The sequence below is a fragment of the Heteronotia binoei genome, chromosome 2 (genome assembly GCF_032191835.1).
Source record: "Heteronotia binoei isolate CCM8104 ecotype False Entrance Well chromosome 2, APGP_CSIRO_Hbin_v1, whole genome shotgun sequence".
Lineage (NCBI taxonomy): Eukaryota > Metazoa > Chordata > Lepidosauria > Squamata > Gekkonidae > Heteronotia > Heteronotia binoei.
In genome coordinates, this window is record NC_083224.1 from 95,836,424 (window position 1) to 95,859,431 (window position 23,008).

Consider the following 23,008-nt stretch of genomic DNA (forward strand, 5'->3'; position numbering starts at 1 on the left):
GCCTGGGGCACCGACCTGGAGGCTCCTATGACAGATAAGAGACGGGGTTATTCGAACGTGATGGAAAGGCGTTCTACATGTGCTCAGAGACATTCTGTTAATTCTTCACATGTTCTGAGTCTCCAAATGGAGCGCGTGAAAGTTCGCTGAGTTCCTATCTTCTGGAACGGAGCTCTGGCTCAAGGAAGCGTTTGGTCCTGCGAATATCTCATCCCCGTCTCTTTCCCCCTGACCTTATTAGGCTGTTCCTAGGTATCCCTCCCTATTGCCACTGTCAGAGACACCCCCGCCCCCGCGAAGGTGTAGAAGACTGAGAACTTCACCAATGTCGGGGCGCTCCGCAAGGGGCTTCTTGGAAAGCACGCAGCCAGCCCCGGCCCGGCTCTAGATGGGGCTGGCGGGGGCGGCCTTCCCCAGAATGGCGGGCAGGGGCGGGGCTGAGTGTGCGGGAGGCGGGGCCAGTGGCGCGCCCGCTCGGCTCGGCTCCTGCGTGTGGCCGTCAGCCCTTGGTCCCGCCGCGGCTCGGCTGTGCTGCCCGGGATGGGGCGCAGGGGCCGCTGTGGCTGCTGGTTGAGCAGCCGCCGGCTTTGAGGCCGGGCCGGGCTGGGGCCGGGGGAGCCGCCGCGCCGTCCCCTGAGCCGCCCGGCCCGGGCGCGGAGAGACGGCGGCACTGCCGGGAACGAGCAGGCGGTAAGCGGGGCCGCCAGCCGGGAGGGGAGGGGAGGGGAGGCAGCCTTCCTCTGTTCTTCGCTTGCGGCCCGTGGCGCCCTCCTTTTGTTGTCGGGGAAGGGGCTGGGTGTGTTCCCAATCCCAGCATGTCTGTCTTCTTGGTTGCCACACCGATGCTGTGTCGATTCCTTCGCTTAAGGCGTCTGCTCCTGGGGTGTGGGACTCAACCCCTGTCGAGCGGCACCGTCGTGGGTTCCTTGGCTTTGTGTTGGTACCATACCTCCCTCCCGCGGATAGATCGGGCTTTGTGTCGACTGCTTGGTGCATGGGTGGGCTGTCTAAGGGGCGTAGATGGATGTTCTTATGTGTACAGATTCCTGATAGTGTGCAGTTTGGATGGGTGTTTCTAGGTGTACTTATGCATTGCCATGTTTACAGGCAGGTGTGTGTGAGAGAGTCAAGGTGTGGCTATCTGTGTCATATATCTTTAGGATGCTCATATTTGAGCCCCTCCCCCTGTCAGCCTCCCTCCCCTCCCCCAAGATGGCTCCTGCTCAATCCCCAAGGCGCTCCTGCTAGCAAAGGAAGACTGGGGTTGTGTCTGGACTGCTTAGGCGTGTGTGTGTTTCTGTTTACTCTTGCACCTGCTCTGCTGGCTCATTTTCTTCATGTGTCCCTCCCATGATGACTTTTGGGGTGCTTTCCCTTACAGATTCCTGACAAGACATGGGATTTCCTATTCCAGGCAGGAGATGGGGTGGGGGGGGGGGGGAGACAATGCAGCCTTTCTTTGAGAAAGGGGAGGGCCAGCTGCTTTGGGAATGAGGGGGCCTCAAATTGGTGGGGGCACAGGGGAATAATAGAGCATGTATAGGTTTTCTAGGTTGTGTAGTATGTATGAAATAAATGGCTTTATTGCTAGCATTTGGATCAATTTAGCAAAACACTTGGCTGGCAGCAGCTCACCTTTCCCAGCATTGCCATTTGCCCAAGGATTGCTCATGACCCAGCTGCTTTTGTGTCCCGTGAGAACTCAGATAGGAATTCCATTAGATTACCTGATCTGAATCTTGAGATTATGGTATCCTTAGATACCCTCTAAGGCGATATATGTCTGAAAATAAGGTTCTGCACTTCACTCTCCAGTTTTCACAGTTAGGGAAAAGGTGTAATCTTTCAACTAACCATGAAGAATCTCCTGGGCATAAATATTTTACATGGAGCATTATTGACTTGTGGCTATTTTGTTAAATGCTAATATTTCTACATGCCAACAAAACACCTAAACATTGGTGTTTGGTCTTTGATGATTGCCAGACAGGGCTGAGTTTCCAGATAAATTATTCACAGCCAAGGAGCAGCCCAGCTGCAGTCTGGCTCCATTAGTAGATTGTTAGCATTGCAAAAAGCCCATCTCTCCAGCTATGCTAAACTATGTTGTACAGTAGAATATCCGACTATATGCCTAATAAAGGGGAAGGGGAATGGAGTGAGTATTTTGTGGGCACCACATTCAGGCCTGAAATGGTTGTATTAACCTTTGGCTGTTCAGTTTCTTTTCCAGGAGGAGACTGTTTTGGGGATAGAAGAGCAGCTAAACAGCCCCCTGCATTATGCATTAATTAAGTGTTTTCCTTGCTTCTGAGATGAGCAACTTCTGTCACACAGGCCAATTTGCTACTTAAGTTCTTTCTGTACTTTTGACTTCTTCCTCTGTTTCTATGTGAGGCCTTATGTAAAAGGAAGTAGGTATCTTCTTGAATGTGGTATTGACAAAAAAAAAAGTAGCTGAGCCTGAACCCCAAGGGCCTAGCAAAGCTTCTGCCATATTTCATTGGCTGCACAGGCAGTCCTTTATGGTAGCCAGTAACTTGTTCCAGAGCAAGTGAACTTAAAGAAATTCTAGTACAAGTACTAGCTGGCAAAAGGGGATCACGTTGTAACAGAAGGCCATTGCCATCTTGTAGCACTGCACTTCTTGCTAAGACTCAGGGTGAAGTAGAAAATATAAAACACTCTGGCACTCCGGCAGACTAAGACAGACAATGAACAATGTAATAGGACCAGGATTGCAAAATTATGAAAAAAAGCAGGAGTCAAGTAGCACCTTTAAGACCAACTAAGTTTTATTCAGAATCTAAGCTTTCATGTGCTAGAAGCACACTTCATCAGACAATAGGATGGAATGGTAAGCGGTCCTTAATATAGAGAAAGTGGGCAGTGAATTAGTATGCAAAATCACTGAAACGTTTCCATGATTTTGCATACTAATTCACTGCCCACTTTCTCCATATTAAGGACCGCTTGCCATTCCATCATATTTGATGAAGTGTGCTTCTAGACAGGGCTTTTTTGGTAGAAAAAGCCCAGCAGGAACCAATTTGCATATTAGATCACACCCCTGATATTACCATTGTTTAACATAGGGCTTTTTGTAGAAAAAGCCCAACAGGAATTTATTTACATATTAGGCCACACCCACTGACACTAAGCCAGCCGGAACTGCATTCCTGTGCGTTCCTGCTAAAAAAACACCCCTGCTTCTAGCACATGAAAGCTTACATTCTGAATAAAACTTTGTTGATCTTAATGGTGCTACTTGACTCCTGCTTTGTTCTACTGCTTCAGACCATCACGGCAGACCAGATGGATCTAAAATTATGAAACAGTGCAAACAAAAAATAGTATAGGACATAACATACCATACACAGTGCAGAGAATAGAATTACAAATGTAGCAATGTGGTAAAGAGCAAGATATACCTATTTGAATTTTAAAGGGAATTGGGGATCTAGCCATGAATAAAATAGCTTTGTCTATCTGGCAATGAACCCTGGTGAGATAAAGGAATGTTGCAGGGTATTTAAATCAGCCCCTCCTCCTGTCTTTGTTTCTACTGCTGTGGAGTGGCTAGGTCTGCTGGGTGCACCATCTAATGAAGCTGAATAGAGACGTTGAACTTATGGAGGCAGTGGTATGCTTCTAGGTGTAGGATGTGGAAATAGGAAATGGTTACTGTTCTGTAGATGTGTGGACAGCAAGTTGCTACCATTGAGATTCCAGAGCACAGCTGTCTAGAATAGATGAGTCAGCACTTGTAGGGCATTGTGTTCCTTGGAGTCTTGCCTTACTGAGGCTGTGACTGCAGATGTGGTACAAGAAATTAGTGGATTCTCCTGTACTACATCAGGATACTGCTGGCTGAGTTGCCTTCTGCTATTGGGCATTGTGTGCTTTGGTGGATGTGCCTTGGACTGGCAGATGAGATACAGAGACAGTGAGCTGGGCATTAATGGCAAATACTTCCTCCCCTCCCCCTGCACACCATATAACATTTTATCTGTCGCTTGTGCAAACTAGGTCTAAGTGATGATTCCAATTGTCTAGAAATGTAAATATTTTGTCCATGTGTAGTAGTTTTTCCCAGCTGATTGATTTAAATATAGAACTATGATCTTGAGAATACTGCATTAGAGAAGAGTTCCCCAGCCCAGCCCTACCATCTTACCCAGAGCAATATTGGCACCTCCCCTTTTGCAGCTTTCAGAGAAACTTCCATAATAATTAGGCACAAGTTGGCACTGTGAAGACCTGTACAGTGGATAGTTATTTCCCCCTTCTCATAGCATAATAATTTGAGATGGTTGTGAGTTCTGGAGCTGACTGGCTTCCTGGAGCCTCAGAAGTCTCACAGTTTTGCTGGCAGCTGCTCATCTAGCCCAGAATGTGAGTTGCATAGTGTGGGAGGTGGGTATTCCTTTAGTTCTTTCTCTCTCTCACCATGATGTATTGGGCGGGGGAGTGGGCATGTATCCTGTCACATCAGTCATAGCAGGATACTATAAGCATGCCGCTCTGCAAAATCTACCTATGAAGGATTTGTCATGCCAGCAAACAAAATGCAAGGGGGTTAAAGGTTGTACTTGGCCAGACACTCTGGGAGCAAGCCGAACATCAGTAATGTTGCCAGTTTGGTGTAGTGGTTATGTGTGCGGACTCTTATCTGGGAGAACCGGGTTTGATTCCCCACTCCTCCACTTGCAGCTGCTGGAATGGCATTGGGTCAGCCATAGCTCTGGCAGAGGTTGTCCTTGAAAGGGCAGCTGCTGTGAGAGCCCTCTCCAGCCCCACCCACCTCACATGGTGTCTGTTGTGGGGGAAGAAGGTAAAGGAGATTGTGAGCTGCTCTGAGACTCTTCGGAGTGGAGGGCAGGATATAAATCCAATATCTTCTTCATCTTCTTCTAATATCTCAGGAGCTTGTCCCTAGGATGGAGAATTAGTCATGTGCACCAAGCAAAAACTCTTACCTCTGCTCTGCAGCAGATGCTCTTTGTCTTCTTTGCAACTTAAGAGGGTTTTTTTTAAAGGAGAATTGATTAGGACTAGAGGGAGGGCTTTTCCTATTATCCCAATTATCCCCTTCTTCTGGATCAACAGGATACTTTTAACTTCAACATGGTTAGAGCCAGGCCCATAACAAGTGGTGGGGCACAGAGGGCGGTGCTCCCTTTCAAATTAGAGGCACGCTTCCCTACTCCCCTTTCACTTTAATTTTTAAACACATTAGGCTGTGGCTTCTTTGCTGCCGCTCCCCTCCTCTTCTTCACTCACTAGCCCACAGGAGGAGGTGGTGACCACGAAGGAGAAGGAAGTGTGGGGCCTCACCAGGAAGGGAGGAGGAGGGACAGAGAGCTTCAGCTGCATGGGTCAGCCAGGTGCTGGAGGGGATGGCAGCTGGGCAGGCTGTGTTGGGGCTGTGCATCTGTACATCTGGCTTCTCTCTGCCCCCCATGTTGCCTGAGGAGAAGCAGAAGCATGTACACACACACCCTATCTGGAGGTTTGTTGTGACCTGGAGATGGCCAGGTAAGGAGATTTAATTAAGTTTAGCACCATCGCCCCCCAGCACCATCGCCCCCCAGAAAAAATGCCTGGATATGTCCTTTCATAGCCATGAAAATATAGCATTGTAAACTGCATTGAGATAGGAAAATGAAGCTGAGAGATACCTGTTTAATGTTGCACATCTAATTTCTTCCTTTAAAATATTTATATTGCATTTCTAAAACAAAATGTTCACAGGGCTGGTTAATTACAAACACAGATGCATAATCTGCCATGATCCAAACACCAACAGCAGCAGTAAACAATCTTGCATAACTACCAAGAGTCTCAATGACTGAGAAAAGTTTTCACCAAGCACCTAAATCTCAACAGAATAGCTTCTAGGTGAATGGGTGTGGGGTAGAAGTTCTACACTGAAGCATCATAACTGAGAATGCAAGCCTCTGAAAGCTAGCCCCTTGCCACTGAAGGTGGGAACGCAGAGCAGAGTTCAGGAAAAAAATTCCTGAGAGGCAGGCAAGTGCATGTGGGACCAAGGGAATTTCATTTTTTTTCTCAGTTGCACTTGATGTCTCTTACATTCTCTTATCTTGTACTAGAGTAGGAGAAACTAGAAGCTAATGATTGGCCCTTTGTTGCCCAATGAGCTTTGAATACAGGTCTGCTATCCTAACTGCTGTGAACACTGCCTCTTTATTTTTTTAACACTTTAAGTTTATTAATTTTTTTAACCATAACAATAAGCAAACAACTAAATACGACAAAATAAACAGAAAGAAAACAGAGCAAGACTTACATCACTAAAATCATACCACTTACAAAAACAAGTATTTGACTTACAATTCCAAACAAGGTACAAATCAATAAAAAATAAAAGTCTAAATATTTCTTAGGTAATTTACATTCCACAATATCTTGTGAAGTAATATACTGTAAAAAAGAGAACTGTTTCTGTTCAAAGTTAGAGTTATGCAAAGAATTTTCAGCTAATAGTAGTTGAGTCACTATTTTGTGTGTTACACAGCTATATCCCAAATTTTCAGAAACCATTGTCTGATTCTAGGAACTGATTTCTGTTTCCAGCCATTGGGCTAGTTTTGGCTGCTAGCAAAAGATGAGCAGCCAGATCTAGATTGGATATAGTAATTTCAGTAGTCTCCTAGAAGTTCAACAAAACTGAATCAGGGGTGTTAGGAATGGTGCCCACAACTATTTCATTAATGTTCCAGAAACTACGTATGAGTGGACATTCCCACCAACAGTATAAATAAGAACCTGGTGAACCGCAGTTTTTCCAGCACAGAGTGGTAACTCACTGCCTCTTTATTTAATAAAAGGAAAGGGACTATGAACTATACTACACTATATAATATGTATCAACAGCTATATTGGAAGAGCCCCATGACGCAGAGTGGTAAAGCTGCAGTACTGCAGTTGGAGCCCTCTGCTTACGATCTGAGTTCCATCCCAGCGGAAGCTGGTTCAGATAGCTGGCTCCAGGTTGACTCAGCCTTCCTTCCATCCTTCCGAGGTCGGTAAAATGAGTACCCAGCTTGCTGGGAGGAAAGTGTAGATGACTGGGGAAGGCAATGGCAAACCACCCCGTAAAAAGTCTGCCGTGAAAACGTTGTGAAAGCAACGTCACCCCAGAGTCGAAAATGACTGGTGCTTGCACAGGGGACTACCTTTACCTTTTTAACAGCTATCTTATTTGTTTGCTGTATGTTTTATTCTGCCCCCATGCATTGTCTTATAGTTATGTAGTACCATTTTCTGCATATCAAGTTCAATACTTTTTGCTTTGTTTCAAATTTCTGTAATCTTGCTCCACTTGCATGGCTTTTTAGATGTCTTATCCTATTGATTGTGTTAGCATACACTGTGTAATCTGACTTGAGTCTCTGTGGGAAAGACGAACTATAAATAAAAAAGTAAACTGCTTTTGAACATTCTATGGGTGCTTCAGGTCCTCAAGATTCCAGGGTAAAGACAATGACCATGCTCATTCCTTGTCAGGACTTTTTTTTCAGGGGGGGGGGGCGGAATCTTTCTATTTAAATTTACAGCAATAGGTTTCTGCATTCCTGGGGAGTCCCCCTAGTTATGCAGAAGTGCCCAGTTTGTCTGTGGATGAGCCTGCTTTACTGATAGGCGTGGAATGTTTCAAATATTCAAACAGAGGCAAAGGAGCAGGGTATTCAAACCAACTGATGTCTCACCATACAGTGACTTGACTATGGCTTGTAAGGCTTGGGGCATGTCACCACAGGTGAGGCTTGGGGCATGTGAAGCAAGAGATGCTTGAGGGCCCTAGCTTACTAGCCATCAGCACTTTGCTATCTTCAGACAAATTCATAGTTAAAATTGAGAGGGACACTGCTAATAAGATCAGATATTCTTGATGCATGTGCAGTTGTGCCTTAGTTCCAGCATACCTTTTTCTTCCCCTAGAAATATCCAGCTTGAGATAGTAGGATTTCAAAGTCAAAGTGGAATGTCCTCTCTTGAATAGGGGTCATGCTGAGAAGTACTCTGTTCCAAATTCTGTAGAACTGGGGACATTTCTGTTTTAAAAGTGTGATGAGCATTGAGTCAGTTGTGTGCCTGTATGTGCTATAAACCTTTGAGGGAGCTAGCGACTTTAAAAGGCAATTGGATATGGGAAAAAGCGGTAGGCGGGTTTGGTACAAGGGTTCACTTTCTCATGAAATGCTAGGAGCTGAGCCTGGCTAATGTCTGAGCTGTTAAGGGAGAGCTAAGAGAGGCCCTGGTTCCCAGGGAGGGAGGTAATGCCCTCTTTGGTTTGTTCTCCATGTGACCCCTAAATCTGCTCATGAGTAATGTTCAAGGGATTGCTCCCCTTTAACTTTTGCTCTTAAGCTGCTGGTAAGTGGGATGCTGTCTTTTTCCTCCTTAGAACAGCCTTGGCTGGTTGTCCTTGTTGACTTTCAGTCCTGCAGCCCTTTGGGCTGAACTCGTTCCTTCCCAGCTGCCAATATTTCTTCATAGAGAGAAAGTATGTCAGGACTGAAGGAGCTGTTTGAAGTGGTTTAGAATCAGTAGCCATAGCCATAGCCATAGCATAAGAATGCACTGAGGGAAAGAGATGGCAACTTCCTTTCAAGAGCAAATGTTGTGAGAGTGTGGGTAATAAACAGTAAGCCTCCCCTTAAAGAGTAATGTCTTGAAGTCAACTTGATTTTTTGGGGGGATATGGCTAGAAATGACAAGAAATCACAAGAAGGGGTGAATGAGTGTTTGGGGATTAATGAGCATTTCTTACGGAGAAGGTGTATTTCCTGACTCCCTTCTCTTTCCCCCCCGTAGGCTCCGTGCCTGGACCAGAGCCCCCTATGCTGTACTCCCCCCTGATGCTGGCCAGCCTGTGCCCAGAAGATGAGCAGATTGCTAGTGGGGGTGACCCTGGAGAGGATTTGCAAGGCTGTACTGCTCCTGTGTCTACTGCACTTCCTCATCATCATGATCCTTTACTTTGATGTCTATGCCCAGCGCCTGGACATTTTCAGTCGCTTCAGTGCGCGCAATGCCTCCCGCACTCTGCCCTATGTCAATATATCTCGGCCTAACAGCACTGCCGCTCCTCTGGGTCCTGAGCTCTCAGCCCCCAGTGCCAAGTCTGTCAGCAGCAACAGCACCATCACCGAGAAGCCCTTACCACCCTGCCCGGAGATGCCTCCTGGCCTAGGTAAGTCTGCAGCTTGGTCTTGCTGCATACGAGCCTTTGAATTTCTGTGCCTGTTCCTATCACCAGCCTGCTTTTTTGCTTAGCTATCTCTCCCCAGTCACAAATTAGTCTTTTCAGTGATTATCCAGCATGAGAACTCCTGAGTTTGTCTCTGCCTGGTTACCACCTGTATTTCCATCTCTGTTTCCTCTAGCTTTGGGTAGTTGAGAGAAGAAGGAACCAGATGGTCTAGGAATATGCAGAAAAAGCTATGTATTACAAGTCATTAATATGTTCTTTAGTAGAGAATCTGATATGCATAGTAGTGAAGGAACTATGAAAATATGTGGGAAGAGTTTCTTGAGACTTGAAAACTAAAATGTGCTTTGTGTGACATATTTTATTGTTAGATGGTGGAATTTTCTACCTCTTATAGCTCCCTATCCCTTCCCAGAGTTCCTGGCCCTCATTTCCTCACACTCTCTGTCCTCCCAGACCACATGCCACCTAATTCCTTCACATCTTAATCCAACCACTCTTTGCCAAAATAGCCCAAATTCTGTGAAAAACGAAGCATATTATACAATACTGCATAACTTATTCTGTGCTGAGCTTGAGTTTTGTCAGCTCAGTGTTTATAGCAAAGTCACATCCATGGAAAGTCTGGTATGCAGAAGGTTCCAGGTTCAATCCCTAGCATTTCCAATTAAAACATTCAGGTAGGAGGTGATGTGAAAGACCTCAGCTTGAGACCCTGGAGAGCCACTGCTGGTGGAGTAGACAATACTGACTTTGATGGACCAAGGGCCTGATCTGTATAAGGCAGCTTCAGGTGTTCATGTGTTTCCAGCTGTAGTAGAGGGGAATCTCACAGTCACTGGACATTTTTTCAGACAAAACAGTGGACTTAAACATGTGCAATTTGTATCACAAGTTCCTTGGGTTTAGGGTTGAAAAGATTCATTTCTCAGGTAGGACTTTCTTTCCTTTGGTATATGGGCTACAAATAGCTGTGGAAGAGATTCAGGATCTGCTCAGCTTTAAACATGCTTTAGAATTGGGTGTAGGGATTGACCCTCTCTTCAAGTGATTCCTTCAATGAAAATATGAAGTAGACCTCCTCTTCCCTCCTCCTTTCATGGCAAAGTGGCATTTAGAACACATGCTTTCAGACCTTTCAGGATTGCAAAGGATTTCCCCATCTTGGCTACTGGGACAGTGGTTATATTTATGTAGAACATTTATATGCTGCCTCTTTAGAGACATATTCAGGATGAATCAGAATGTAAAAGATAAAAACATACAATAATTGAAATTAACAACTATTATATACCCAGCAACTAAACTTCAGAAGCATATAAGCATGTAAAAACTCAGATGATAAAACATTTGGCAGCCTAAACAGTACTCATAACAGTCCTTATACTAGAAACAGATTGTAAAAACAATTAAAATATCAAGCCCTAGTTTAAAAGCCTTTGGGGGGGATAATTTTATTATACTTGTTCCTGAAAAGGGTAGGGAAGGCACCAGGCAAGCCTGAAGGGGGAGAGCCCTCCCATATTAGACTGTCTTGCTACTGCTCCAGATGTGAATGAATGCTTATCAGTAGCCTCAGGCTGTGATGATGATCATCCTGTATTGGAGATAACAATGCTACCATATGAATTACTTGACCACTATAGCTCAGTATTGTCTGTTCTAATGAAGTGGCTCTTCAGGTTTTGAGGCAGGGAGAGGATTTCCACTCAACATCTCCTACTTAAGATGTTTTAACTGGAGATGCCAGGGAATTAACCTGGCATGCTTGGTATGCAAAAGCCTGTGATCTGTCACTGAGGCTTTCCTTGACAAAGGTAGGTGATTGCATCCTGCCCTTTTCCCTTGCCATGCTTGCTGTGAGTGATGCAGATCCTGCCTAGTGTCAGGATAATTCTGAGCCAGTTGTAGCACCCTACAGCTGGCTGTGAAGGTATACAGAGTAGGGTGGCCATAATGTCTGAAGGCCAGCCAGGGACACCTGTCACTAATAACACAGGTCGAGATGCAGGACAGGAACCCGGAAGTGACCGACAGGCTGCTTCAGCGTGCCGCTGCGCCGGCCCCCTGGGCCCCACAACGATGGAACCGATGCCACAGGGACGGGCTCGAAACACTCTATAACCCCTCAAAAGAACAGCAGTCTAGCTCGCTTCCCCCGAGCCCTGCCGCCATAAGCCTCAAGGGGGCTCATTTTGCGGCATCTCCCGGCGGGAGGGTGGCACCCGCACGGGACACATATCAAATGAAAGAGGGGGCGCAGGGCTATCAGAAACAGCCGGCGGAGGGAGTCGGGAGACCACCCCACTGGGGGATCCACACCCCGAAAGTGATGAAGGTGGCGCCGATAGAGCCAACAGAGCAAACAGGACAAAATAAATAGGCTGCATTATGCAGCACAGTTGAGAAAGTGCCTTATCCCATATACTGATGAAGTAAATACAGGATCTGAGAACAAAATTGCACAAACACACAAACACAAAGCTCCCTTACACTGAATCAGTGCTTGGGTCCACGAAAGTCAGTATTATCTAGTCCAGTCACAAACACAAAGCTCCCTTACACTGAATCAGTGCTTGGGTCCACGAAAGTCAGTATTGTCTAGTCCAGTCACAAACACAAAGCTCCCTTACACTGAATCAGTGCTTGGGTCCACCAAAGTCAGTATTGTCTACTCCAGGGGTGGCCAGAGGGAGGGAGGGAGGGAGGGAGGAAGGAGGGAGGGAGGGAGGGAGGGAAGGAAGGGAGGAAGAAAGGAAGGAAGGAGGGAGGGAGGGAGGAGGGAGGGAAGGAAGGGAGGGAGGAGAGAGGGAGGGAAGGAGGGAAGGAAGGAGGGAGGGAGGGAAGGAAGGAAGGGAGGGAAGGAAGAAAGGAAGGAAGGGAGAAGGGAGGGAAGGAAGGAAGGAGGGAGGGAAGGAAGGGAGGAGGGAGGGAGGGAAGGAAGTGAGGAGGGAGGGAGGGAGGGAAGGAAGAAAGGAAGGAAGGGAGGAGGGAGGAAGGGAAGAAAGGAAGGAGGGAGGGGAAGGAGGGAGGGAGGGAAGGAAGGCCGGCCGCCCCCTCCCGCCAGCAGCCCCCCCTCCCTGCTTACTTACCTTGTTCCAGGGCGGGTGGCGGCCTCTCCTCCGGCCTCCTGGTGCTGCTGGCGGGGCTGGCGGCGGCCGCGGAGGCCTCCAGAGTCTCTGGAGGGCCTCCCGGGACCAGTGCCGGCGCCTCCGCGGCCTCTCCGTGGCCTCCGCTGGTCGGCGCTGGTCGCCGGAGGCCCTCCAGAGTCTCTGGAGGGCCTCCCGGGACCAGCGCCGGCGCCTCCGCGGCCTCTCCGCGGCCTCCGCTGGTCGCTGGAGGCCCTCCAGAGTCTCTGGAGGGCCTCCAGCGACCAGCGGAGGCCGCGGAGAGGCCTCCGCTGGTCGGCGCTGGTCGCCGGAGGCCCTCCAGAGTCCGGCGCTGGTCGCCGGAGGCCCTAATACAGAGCATTGTTTGCATTGTACCCATGGACTTAATTGTGCTTTGTCTGTTTGCTGTCTCTATGCCTGATACATGTTTGGGTTCTTGGGTTCCTTTTCTGACGGTTTGTCTGGGTGGCACACTGATCCTCTTGGCTAATGAGAGTGTCTGTTTGCATGTTGGAGTGTGCAGGCCAGGAGGCCATGCTGGTCCTGGGTGGTTAATGTCCAGATAATTAACTCCCTTCTCCTGCAGTGGGCCGGCTCCTGATTGAGTTCAGCTCTCCAATGAGCATGGAGCGGGTGCAGCGAGAGAACCCAGATGTGCAAGAAGGTGGCAAATACTCACCCCCAGACTGTGTGCCTCGCCAAAAGGTGGCCATCCTCATCCCCTTCAGGCATCGTGAGCACCACCTCAAATACTGGCTGCATTACCTGCATCCCATTCTTCGACGGCAGAAGGTGTCCTATGGCATCTACATCATTAACCAGGTATGTGGGGATTGGGGAATTGTGGTCTGTTGCCAGGATCGGTGGCTGGGCTTGGTGTAGTGCAGGTAAGTCTTTTAGTGAAGTACTCTTGGAGCCCATTCTTCACTGACTTCTGTGCCCCAACTGGATATGGAAGCTTTTGTGGGAGGCAATGTGTGAGTTGGTTTGCACCTTATATGAGTTACCAGTGGGCACTTTTCCCTGCCACATTTCTCAAAGGCCTGCTGTTTGATGGGATTAAAAACAAACAAACCCACAGTTAAGGAAGGGGGGACAATTTACACCAAAAAGTAACAAGGAGGAGGCCAGGTCACCTGGTAAGCATAACAAGGGAAACACTCTTTGGAGCATGGGTATCAAACATATGGCCCAGGGAATGGAACTGGCCTGTCTAGGTCTGTTTTCTGGCTGGCAAGCAAAGAAGAGGAGGGTGGTGGTAGGGGCGGCAAGTGCAGCAGAAAGACCCACATCAGGTCAGCTGGCTGGAGCGTCCATCCCCCCCTTCCTCTCTCTTTCGCTTGGGCCAGGCTGTGCACATGCAGCCACTGCCCCCCTTCTGTCAGAAGCAGGAAGTCACCACCGCCTCATCAGTGCATGTGCATGCTGGGCCTCCCCCTTAGTTTCAACAGCAGAAGCTGCCTCCTTCACCACTCTCACTGCCACCCTGTTCTTTTCTGTCTGCCTCTCTTGCTCTTTCTTCACCATGATGTCAGAGAAGTGGCCTTTGGGAAGAGGAAAGGAAGAAGAAGGGAGGGAGAAAGTCATTAGGTGTGAATGTGGTGGGGAGGGGAACTGCTGATGGAAATGGGAATTAGGGGAAGTGTAGGAATGGGAATGCCAAGAATGCAAGGAGTTTAAGGGCCTAGAAGGAGGGACACAGAATGGAAGAGTTGAAGTATATGGAATTGGGTGCATGGTGGGAACTGCTTTTGGAAAGCCATGGGAGAGGAGGAGAATTATAGCTGCTGGGGTGAGGCAGGTGCTGAGTGTTTGTGTTGGGGGGGGGGGTGGAATGCAAAAACAGGGGTAAGTTGGAGGCTAAGATAAAACAGGAGTCTTGAGCCCCCTTAAAGACTGAATGAGATGTTGTATTTTTATTTTGTAGAAATCTGTACCTTGCTTTTCTCCCCAAATGGGGACCCAAAGTAATTTACAAGTATTGTTCTTCCCATCTATATGCGTTTGTTCTCACAATAACTATGCAGTGTATGTTAGGCTGGGAGAGTGACTGGCACCAAGTCGCCCAGCAACTTCCATGGCAGAGTAGGGCTTATGAACCTGGGTCTCCCAGTTGTTAGTCTCTATGCTCGAACCTGATTACCATGGGGGTGCATATGTGTCTTTGTGGAAGGTCAGGTCTTAAGTGGGACTGAGGTGCAAGGAAAGGTGTGGTCAGTGAGAGCAGACTTGAGATTTGGAGGAGAGTGGATTGATGTGGATGAATCACAGAGCTAGTGGGAGAAAAGGGCTGATTTAGAAATGTCCATAATTGGAATACATTGAGGGCTCATTATTTTTGTGGTGGTTTGAGCAAGTGTTGAGAGTGGTGGCTCCAGTTCCTTGGAAAGTTTATATCAGGGCTTTTTTTGAGCAGGAACATACAGGAATGCCGTTCCAGCTGGCTTGGTGTCAGAAGGTGTGGCTTAAGATGCAAATGAGTCCCTGCTGGGCTTTTTCTACAACAAAGCCCTGTGTAAAACAATGGTGATGTCAGGATGTGTGACCTAATATGCAAATGAGTTCCCGCTGGGCATTTTCTACAAAAAAAGCCCTGGTTTATATTATATATGTATGTTTTGAGGTGGACCTCTCCAAGTGGGTATGAAACCTGTTTCACACACAAAAATGCTTTCAAGGTTGCAGAGAAAAAAGTTGCTGATCTAGTGTAGAGGGGAAGTGTATTTTCAGAGAGAGAAGAAGACTACTGGGATTAGTTGTGCCAGGGAGAAAGTTGTGCCAGGGAGAAGCAGGCAATAGCAAAAGATTCTCTAAGGTAGGAGGTGGCATAATCAAGGCAGATTACACAGTGAGTCAGTACAGTCGACAAAATGGAACATTCACACTGCTCCCCATCTACCAATGAGAGGATGCCACAAATTGCAGGTAGGTAGGGGAACTGTGTGATGCTGTATTGAAGGGTAAGCTTTCTGAAGTTGGTATTAGGAAATGTTACCAGTTTCTGGGTCCAAATTACTCCCAATTTAAGGCTTTTGCTTCTAAAATTCTGTTTGGGACAACATACATACGTGAACAGATCTTTTCTGTAATAAATGCAAATATGTGAAAAGTACGTTCTCTGCTTACAGATATATATCTAAACAACATACTCAAGATTGCTATAGCACAGACATTGACTCCAGATTTTGATGCAATGATTTATACAAAGAGGTGCCTGTTATCAAAGATCGTTAAATAAAGGAAATACTGTAAAGGTGTTATTAAGCATGCTTGTATTTTGAGTAAAAAAATAATATTGTTAATTGGGTCTGCTTGTGTCTTTTATAAAGTTTATATCTCTGGTATCGCATTACATTTTATGGCACACGTGGCCTGGCCTGACAAAGTGATATTTATGTTCGATCTAATCCTTGTTTGACACCCCTGCTTTGGATTGACCCTGTCCTTGATGATCTTTCCCTACAGTTTGGTGAAGACACATTCAACCGAGCCAAACTGCTGAACGTAGGCTTCTTGGAGGCTTTGCGAGATGATGAAAGCTATGATTGCTTCATCTTCAGTGATGTTGATCTTGTGCCCATGGATGATCGGAATCTCTATCGTTGTTATGATCAGCCTCGGCACTTTGCTGTTGCCATGGATAAGTTTGGTTTTCGGTAAGTGCACTGGATGGCTCTCTTCTAATGCTGTATAACGCACTGAGTTGTGATTGGAACTGCACTACTCCAGAGGCTGCCTTACCATATATTGAGTCATAACAATGGCTCATACAACAGCTTTGTCATCCTAGTAATCTTCTGTCAGCCCCTCTACATGAGATTCATTAATTGGAGATTAAATGTTTGGTTTAGCACCCTTTGATCCATTCAGAGACACTAGTGGTCTTTTGAAATTGTTCGGAAGCCAGTGGTGGAAAGGGAAGAGATCAACAGGAGGGATCGGCCCATTTTAAAACATGCATAACATACCCTGCTAATGTAGCATACTTAAATCTAAACCCTTTGGAGACTCCTTGAATAGGAAGATCCTTCCTACAGTGTGTGCTTGCATTCCCTGTGGTAGGCCTGTGAAGGTTTAGAAGCCTTTGAAACACTTTCATCTGGAATGCAATTTAGGAACCTTTAGGAATCTTCGTCATTTTTCTAACCCCAGTGCTGCATTTATCCAAAGCATTTATAGAGTTACCTGGAGTTGTTGCATTTTGGAATAGGTACTTTCAAAACCCATATGCTCATGACACATGCAAATATTAGGCATGTTCATCACTTGAATGTTTTCATGTTCTAAAACCCAATCTGCTGGGCTTTCCTACATCTCACAGTATGAAAAGTAAGCCTGCATTTGTAAAATGAAATGTTATAGTTCAGTTCAGGGCCACCAAGAGAGGGGGGCTGGCGGGACAAAATTAGGAGGGCACAGGTCAGCTGGAGGGTGCCTTCATGCTGTATTCACACAATGTATTTTTTTTTAAATCCCATTGCAGTTCTGACTGCAGCCACTAGGGTGCAAGGAAGGCAGAGCCTTTCTGTGAAGTTTACTAGGAACCTGAGGGAAACCCTTTGGTGATCAGATCCTACTAAATCAATCAGCCACAACCAGCATTGGAGCAAGGCAAGACCAGCCAGGACATGCTACAGTCCTGGCCTGGATGCAGCCTCCTAACAAAGTCATTATCTATGGTTTCCCTCTTTCTTTAGTTTCACCTAGGTCTTGCACAGCCAGATCTTGTAACGGGGCAGTCCTCTGTGTGGTAGCAACTCCCTAAAAAAAAACACCTTTTGTTGTCTTTTCCTACATTTCTGTAACCAGGGCTTTTTTTGTAGCAGGAATGCCTTTGAATACTCGGCTGTACACCCCCTGATGTAGCCAATCCTCCTGGAGCTTACAGTAGGCCCTGTAGTGAGCCTGTGTGTGGTAGCAACTCCCTAAAAAAACCCCGTTTTGTTGTCTTTTCCTCTTTTCCACACTTTTCTTTTCCTTCGTTTCGTACTCTTCCTTTCATGATTGGCCATTTATCTATGCCCACTTCTAATTTTTCTTCCCCCACCCCAAATTTTTCAGTCTCAACTCTTCATCTGTCCTGCTTGGTAATTTAGAACATATTTAATAGTGCTATAGCAGCAAACTTTTATTAATATTATAAACAGATCAGGAAGAGTTAATATTTCCCAAAAGCTATCAAAGTTGTAAAAGCATGCTTCCCCTCCCTCTACCCTTTATGTGCATAATAATAGAATGTGAATCTACGTTAGTGGTAACTAATGAGGGATAGAAGTTAGAATATTTATTTACTTTGTTTATATCCTGCCTTTCTTCCTAATTAGGATCCAAAGTGGCTTACATAATTCTCATCTCTTCTTTTTTACTCTCATGACAAGCCTGTGAAGTAGATTAGGTGGAGAGTGTAACAGGCCCAAGGTCACCCAGCAAGCTTCCTTGACAGAGAAGGGATTTGAACCTGGGTATCCTAGATCCTAGTCCAGCACTTTAACCACTACACAGCTTCCATTGCAGCATGTGTGTGGGGTGTGTGTGTGTGTGTGTGAGGTCTGGAAATAACCTGGACCAGGATATTTCAGTTCCTTTCATTTTTTACCCTGGAACTCCCATGATCATCCTGAAGTTGGTGGCCCAGTTTTGAGATTCCTAGTTTTATTTTCTGATAAACTATGCCTGGCACAAATGAACATGCAGATCCTTTTATTATTATAGATGTGCAGTAAGAGCCAGCAAATTTATTTGTTTTGTTTTGATATTTAGTTTGGATCAGGGTCATATGGGGGGAGGCCTAGATGGAGGGGACCCATGGTGGCTCTCAGCAGCTCTGTTCCATTAGGAAGAAGAAAGTAGACCATGTAAGGGAAGCATGATGCAGTGAGCAATAGCTTTACATCACTGTGGTATTTTTCTGACGTGCAGCCAACCGTGAGCTGGACCACCCTGGTTCTGTGCGCCTGAGTTTTTTTCTGACCTGTCTCTCTCTTGCTTGACCCTCACAGGCTACCATACTCAGGCTACTTTGGAGGCGTCTCTGGTCTGAGCAAGACACAGTTTCTGAAGATCAATGGCTTCCCTAATGAGTACTGGGGCTGGGGTGGGGAAGATGACGACATCTTTAACCGGTGTGTGAAAGGCTAGGGCAAACCAAGCCAAAATTTTCCTCTTTTGGGATGGTTGGTTTCAATAGCTATACTGCCTCCATTCTCCATTTGGTGTCTGTTGAGAAGTGTGGATTGGCAGGAACCAGTGTCTCTCTCCAGGAGTTTATTTTATTTATTTATTCCATTCCATTTTTACCCTGCCTTTTCCCTGGCAACTGGGACTCAGGAAAATTAACAGCATTAATACAAAATATAAATTGCTCTACAGAATATTTGTATTTTTTAAAAAATTAAGCTTGTACTCTGGCATGATGATCAGAAAAGTAGGTCCAGTAAGATTGCCTCAGTGGAATTTCTGGAGGAATAATTCTGTCTTACAGGCTCTGCAGAACCTAGACAGGTCCTGCAAGGCACAAGTCTCTTCAGACAAAGCATTCCACCAGGTTGGGGCCACAATTGAAAAAGCCCTTGTTCTGGTTGAAGTTAAATGAATTATTTGGAGGGGGGGGGGAGTTGTGGAAACTGCAGCTGCTGACATGCAATCACTGAGTTCCAAAATATATAGTGGAATATCCATTCAATAGCACAACACAGAGAGAGCCTAGTGAAAGACTTTTGTGTGTCCATGATCAATGCAGAGCTGCTTCAGCCATTTGGCTGTCCAAGGCACTGTTCTCCGGTGCCACTCCACTGAGGTCCTGGGCAGTACAAATAACGGCCAGGATAGTGGGAGGGAGAAAGTGGAGAAGAGCCTTCTTCTTTCCATGCTGCCCCTGCACAATTCAGGACAGGCTCCAGAAGCAGTACCTCTGCAGCCCGCCCTGGATATGACTGGCAGAGGTATGGGTTTGGGGTATGCCACTGGGTGCAGACCACAGCCATCACATCTTTTCATCTTGCCATCTTCTGTTGCTTTGGCACCTTAAGCAGGCATTTGAGTGGTGAACTGGCCCTGGATCAATGAAGTTGGTCATGAAAGCCTGTAGAGTAATGAAGGGAGGGGTTAATTTATGACTTCGTGGGTGGTACCAGAATAAAACCCTGTATTTCACCGATCCCTGAGTTGTAACCTCTCTTTGGTGCCAGTTTGGTGTAGTGGTTAAGTGTGCGGACTCTTATCTGGGAGAACCAGGTTTGATTCCCCACTCCTCCACATGCACCTGCTGGAATGGCCTTGGGTCAGCCATAGCTCTTGTAGAAGTTGTCCTTGAAAGGGCAGCTGCTGTGAGAGTCCTCTCAGCCCCACCCACCTCACAGGGTGTCTGTTGTGGGGGGGAGAAGATGTAGGCGATTGTAAGCCGCTCTGAGTCTCTGATTCAGAGAGAAGGGCGGGGTTTAAATCTGCAGTTATTCTTCTTCTTTGCACAGGATCTCGCTTAATGGCATGAAAGTATCACGTCCCGATGCCCGTATTGGTCGCTATCGCATGATCAAGCATGACCGTGACCGGCACAATGAGCCCAATCCCCAGCGGTGAGTGAAAGCATCTTGGCTCTGTGTAGCCCTTTGTAAGCTATATGATGAACTACTTCAAGGTTTCTGCATAGTCTCACCCTACAAGCCCAATCTCAGTGGGAGAGAAATATCTTATTGTAGTGTACCAATGCAGTACAGCTAAGAGACAGGTGCCATACAGTTATGTGTACTCTCATAGAACACCCATGAGCTCAAATTCAGCAGCTTCCCTGCCACAGGAGTTCTGTATTGCTGTGCAGAAATGCTACCATTTCCACTTTTGTTTCCCCGCTGGCCTTCTGCTGCTTACTCTCAAGAGCAACAGATGTGGATCAGCTAGATGAGAGACCAACAAAATGTTCAGGATCTAAGATTTCACGAGTCAAAGCTCCCTTTTTCAGCTGTAGATCAGAATATCAGTGTAATCACTATTGTTCTGCACCATATTTGGGAACTTGTGCTGTGCTGGTCTAGCCAGGGAACAAGAAAGGCACCCATACCCTAATATTTAAAGCCAGCGACCTCTTGACAAGGCCTCTTGACCTCTTGACTCAGCCACCCTGAGCCTGCCTCATTGGGGAGGACAGGGTATAAATTTAATAAAACCATAAACCATGTGTGGGTCAGCTGTTGGTTATACTATTATCCCGCCTTAATGGTACCTTGAGTGACTGTAGAGTTGTCACAGCCCAAATGAAGGGGGGGCAATGTCCTAACTTCCTGTTTGTTTTGCTATTCTAAATGCAGTCACCATTCACGACACTTCCATTGTGCCATGTCCTTCCACATGTCCTTCAACAGCATTCATGTTTTTCTCTTTTCTATACATCTTGGTTATAAATGTGTTAGCTGTGGTTCTCACTGTGCATTCAAAAGAAACAATTTAATTTCAGCATTACCATGCAGTATAAATGAGATGAGTGTGAAGTGTTTTCTATGCTGGAAAAGCTGTATAAAGTTTTTAATAATATGGCAAACTCTCGTGCACAGCGTACACTCTGACTGGCACAGCCCTTCCAAACGAGCAACTTCTGGATCTTCCATTTTGTGCCTTGTAAGACGTTCTTTTTTGTTACCCTGACAGGTTCACCAAGATCCAGAATACCAAGGTGACCATGAAACGTGATGGCATTGGCTCACTGCAGTACCGCCTAGTGGAGGTGTCTAGCCATCCCATGTACACCAATGTAACTGTGGAGATTGGACGTCCACCACCACGCCCACCTCGGGGTTGACTTTTTGCTGCCTGGCCCTACCCATGGCCCCATGCATGAGGAGCTGTGTGAATCCCAGCCCTGACAGGATCAGAGGACTGTGTCCTGGCTCATAGGACCTGTCTGCCTCCTTCGTGGGGATGGGGAAAGGCCCACACAACATCTTTGGCTGGTCCCCATCCTTCCTCTCACTAGTCAGTTCCCCACCGTGCCCTTCAGCAATTGGGGATTGAATGTGTTTTACGGTGCCTGGCTCAGTGTGGCGGTTTTGGGCACTGTCAGGCCCCATTCATGCTTGGAAGGTGCCAAGAACAGGGGGAGCCTTGAGCAGGTCCTTGACCCTCCCTATGCCTCAGCCAGAGCTCATCTTTTCCCTGAACTCTTTGCAGGGCTGTCTGTCTTAGGGAGTCCAGAAGTACTGTGGTCAACTTCTTCTTGCAGCCTGCAAGACTACTGCCTTTTGAGCGTTCCTTCCATGGCATTGATCTCCTTTTGATTCTGACTGCTGGCTCACAAGGTAGAAGGGTGGTTCACATGCCCAACTGGGGAGAGCTGCATTGAAGTAGAAGCTCTAATAGGCTTGGCCACTGCCCACCCCCATTCACGGCTTGGTGCTGTCCCCTGCTGGGCCCTGGATGTCTCTTCTGGCTCCAGTAACACAGGGGTGTTTTATATAAAACCCTAATTAGAATACTTGAGTGCTTCCTGGGCTAGTGTGGCATGTAGCCAGTCTGCTGGCAGTAGGGCAATGGGCACTTCTTCCTAGCAGCATTTGCTTCTCTGCCTGTGAAAGGGGCAGGTTGGTTGGGTAGTGATGCTGCACCTCTCAGTAAGGGTGGATTCAGAATGGTATGGTTTGGCCTACTCCAGCATGGATTTGCTGTTCATTTTCATGGGCACTAAAGAACCACCAGCCATTCATTGCTACAATGCAGAAGGTAGACCAGGCTGACTTCCGCTTGTTTTCCCTGATCCACTGCCCTATCCCATCTACTTCCCCACTTACTAAGCAAGCCTACCCTTCCTACACCATCTGCCAGGTAGTGTTGCCCTCTACCACTCATAGCGCCCTCCTTCTCAAGCCCACCATCCATACTGCAGGCCAGGCCCTTGGATCCAGCTGTCAGCTCATGACACGCAGTAGCAGCTAGGAAGCTGCTGGTGTCCCTCAATACTGGTTATGGTGCCTGGCAGGTAGAATCTCCTGCATCTGCCCATTTTGGGGTGGCAGCTAGATGAGGCTCAAAGCCTGGTATTGGCACATTGCACAGCCTGGGTGTTGGTGACTTTTGTATATTTGAATGTTTTGATCCCTTTTCAAGCCTATGGTGAATGCAGCACTGGTCATTATGACCAGACTTTTGTATTCAATAAAATTTCAAAACTTGGAGTCTCCTTGTGTAGAGAATGTGGGTGGGGACCACACTGCAGGGGAGGGGAGTGTTGGGGCACAGGCTGAAGGTCCCTGGTTCATTCCCTGGCAGTTAAAATCTCTAGTTAGAATGATCAGATAACATGGTGTGAAAGATCATGAGTAGGAACCTTGGAGAGTCACTGCCAGTCTGTTTATACAATACTGATCCAGCTGGACCAATTATTTGACTCAGTAGAAGGCTGTTTCTTATGTTAGATAACTGTTCATAAGAACATAAGAAGAGCCCTACTGCATAAGACAGTAGCCAACCAGTTATTATGTCTGTTCAACATCTGCGCATGATTTATAAATGCTATCATTTTTTTTCTACCTTCCTCCCTCCCCAATTAGTAGTTTCTTTTCTGAACTGAAAAGTCCAGTCTTTTCCTCATAGGAAAAATGCTGCAACCCCTTAAGCACCTTGTTTTTCTAGCTCTGCAGTATCCTTTTTAAGGTATGGCAACCAGAACTGC

At 46.8% G+C, this 23,008-nt stretch overlaps 1 protein-coding gene across 1 annotated transcript; it reads left to right on the forward strand.

Annotated features, from left to right (window-relative positions):
- The first annotated feature begins 484 nt into the window (after positions 1-484).
- On the forward strand, positions 485-22,511 carry B4GALT2 (beta-1,4-galactosyltransferase 2). Its single transcript, XM_060231677.1, has 7 exons — positions 485-690; positions 8,845-9,223; positions 12,938-13,173; positions 15,817-16,007; positions 18,351-18,473; positions 19,821-19,925; positions 20,992-22,511. Exons 2-7 carry the CDS (start codon positions 8,914-8,916, stop codon positions 21,140-21,142), a joined length of 1,116 nt encoding a protein of 371 aa, XP_060087660.1. The 5' UTR covers positions 485-690; positions 8,845-8,913; the 3' UTR covers positions 21,143-22,511.
- Positions 22,512-23,008: the final 497 nt, after the last annotated feature.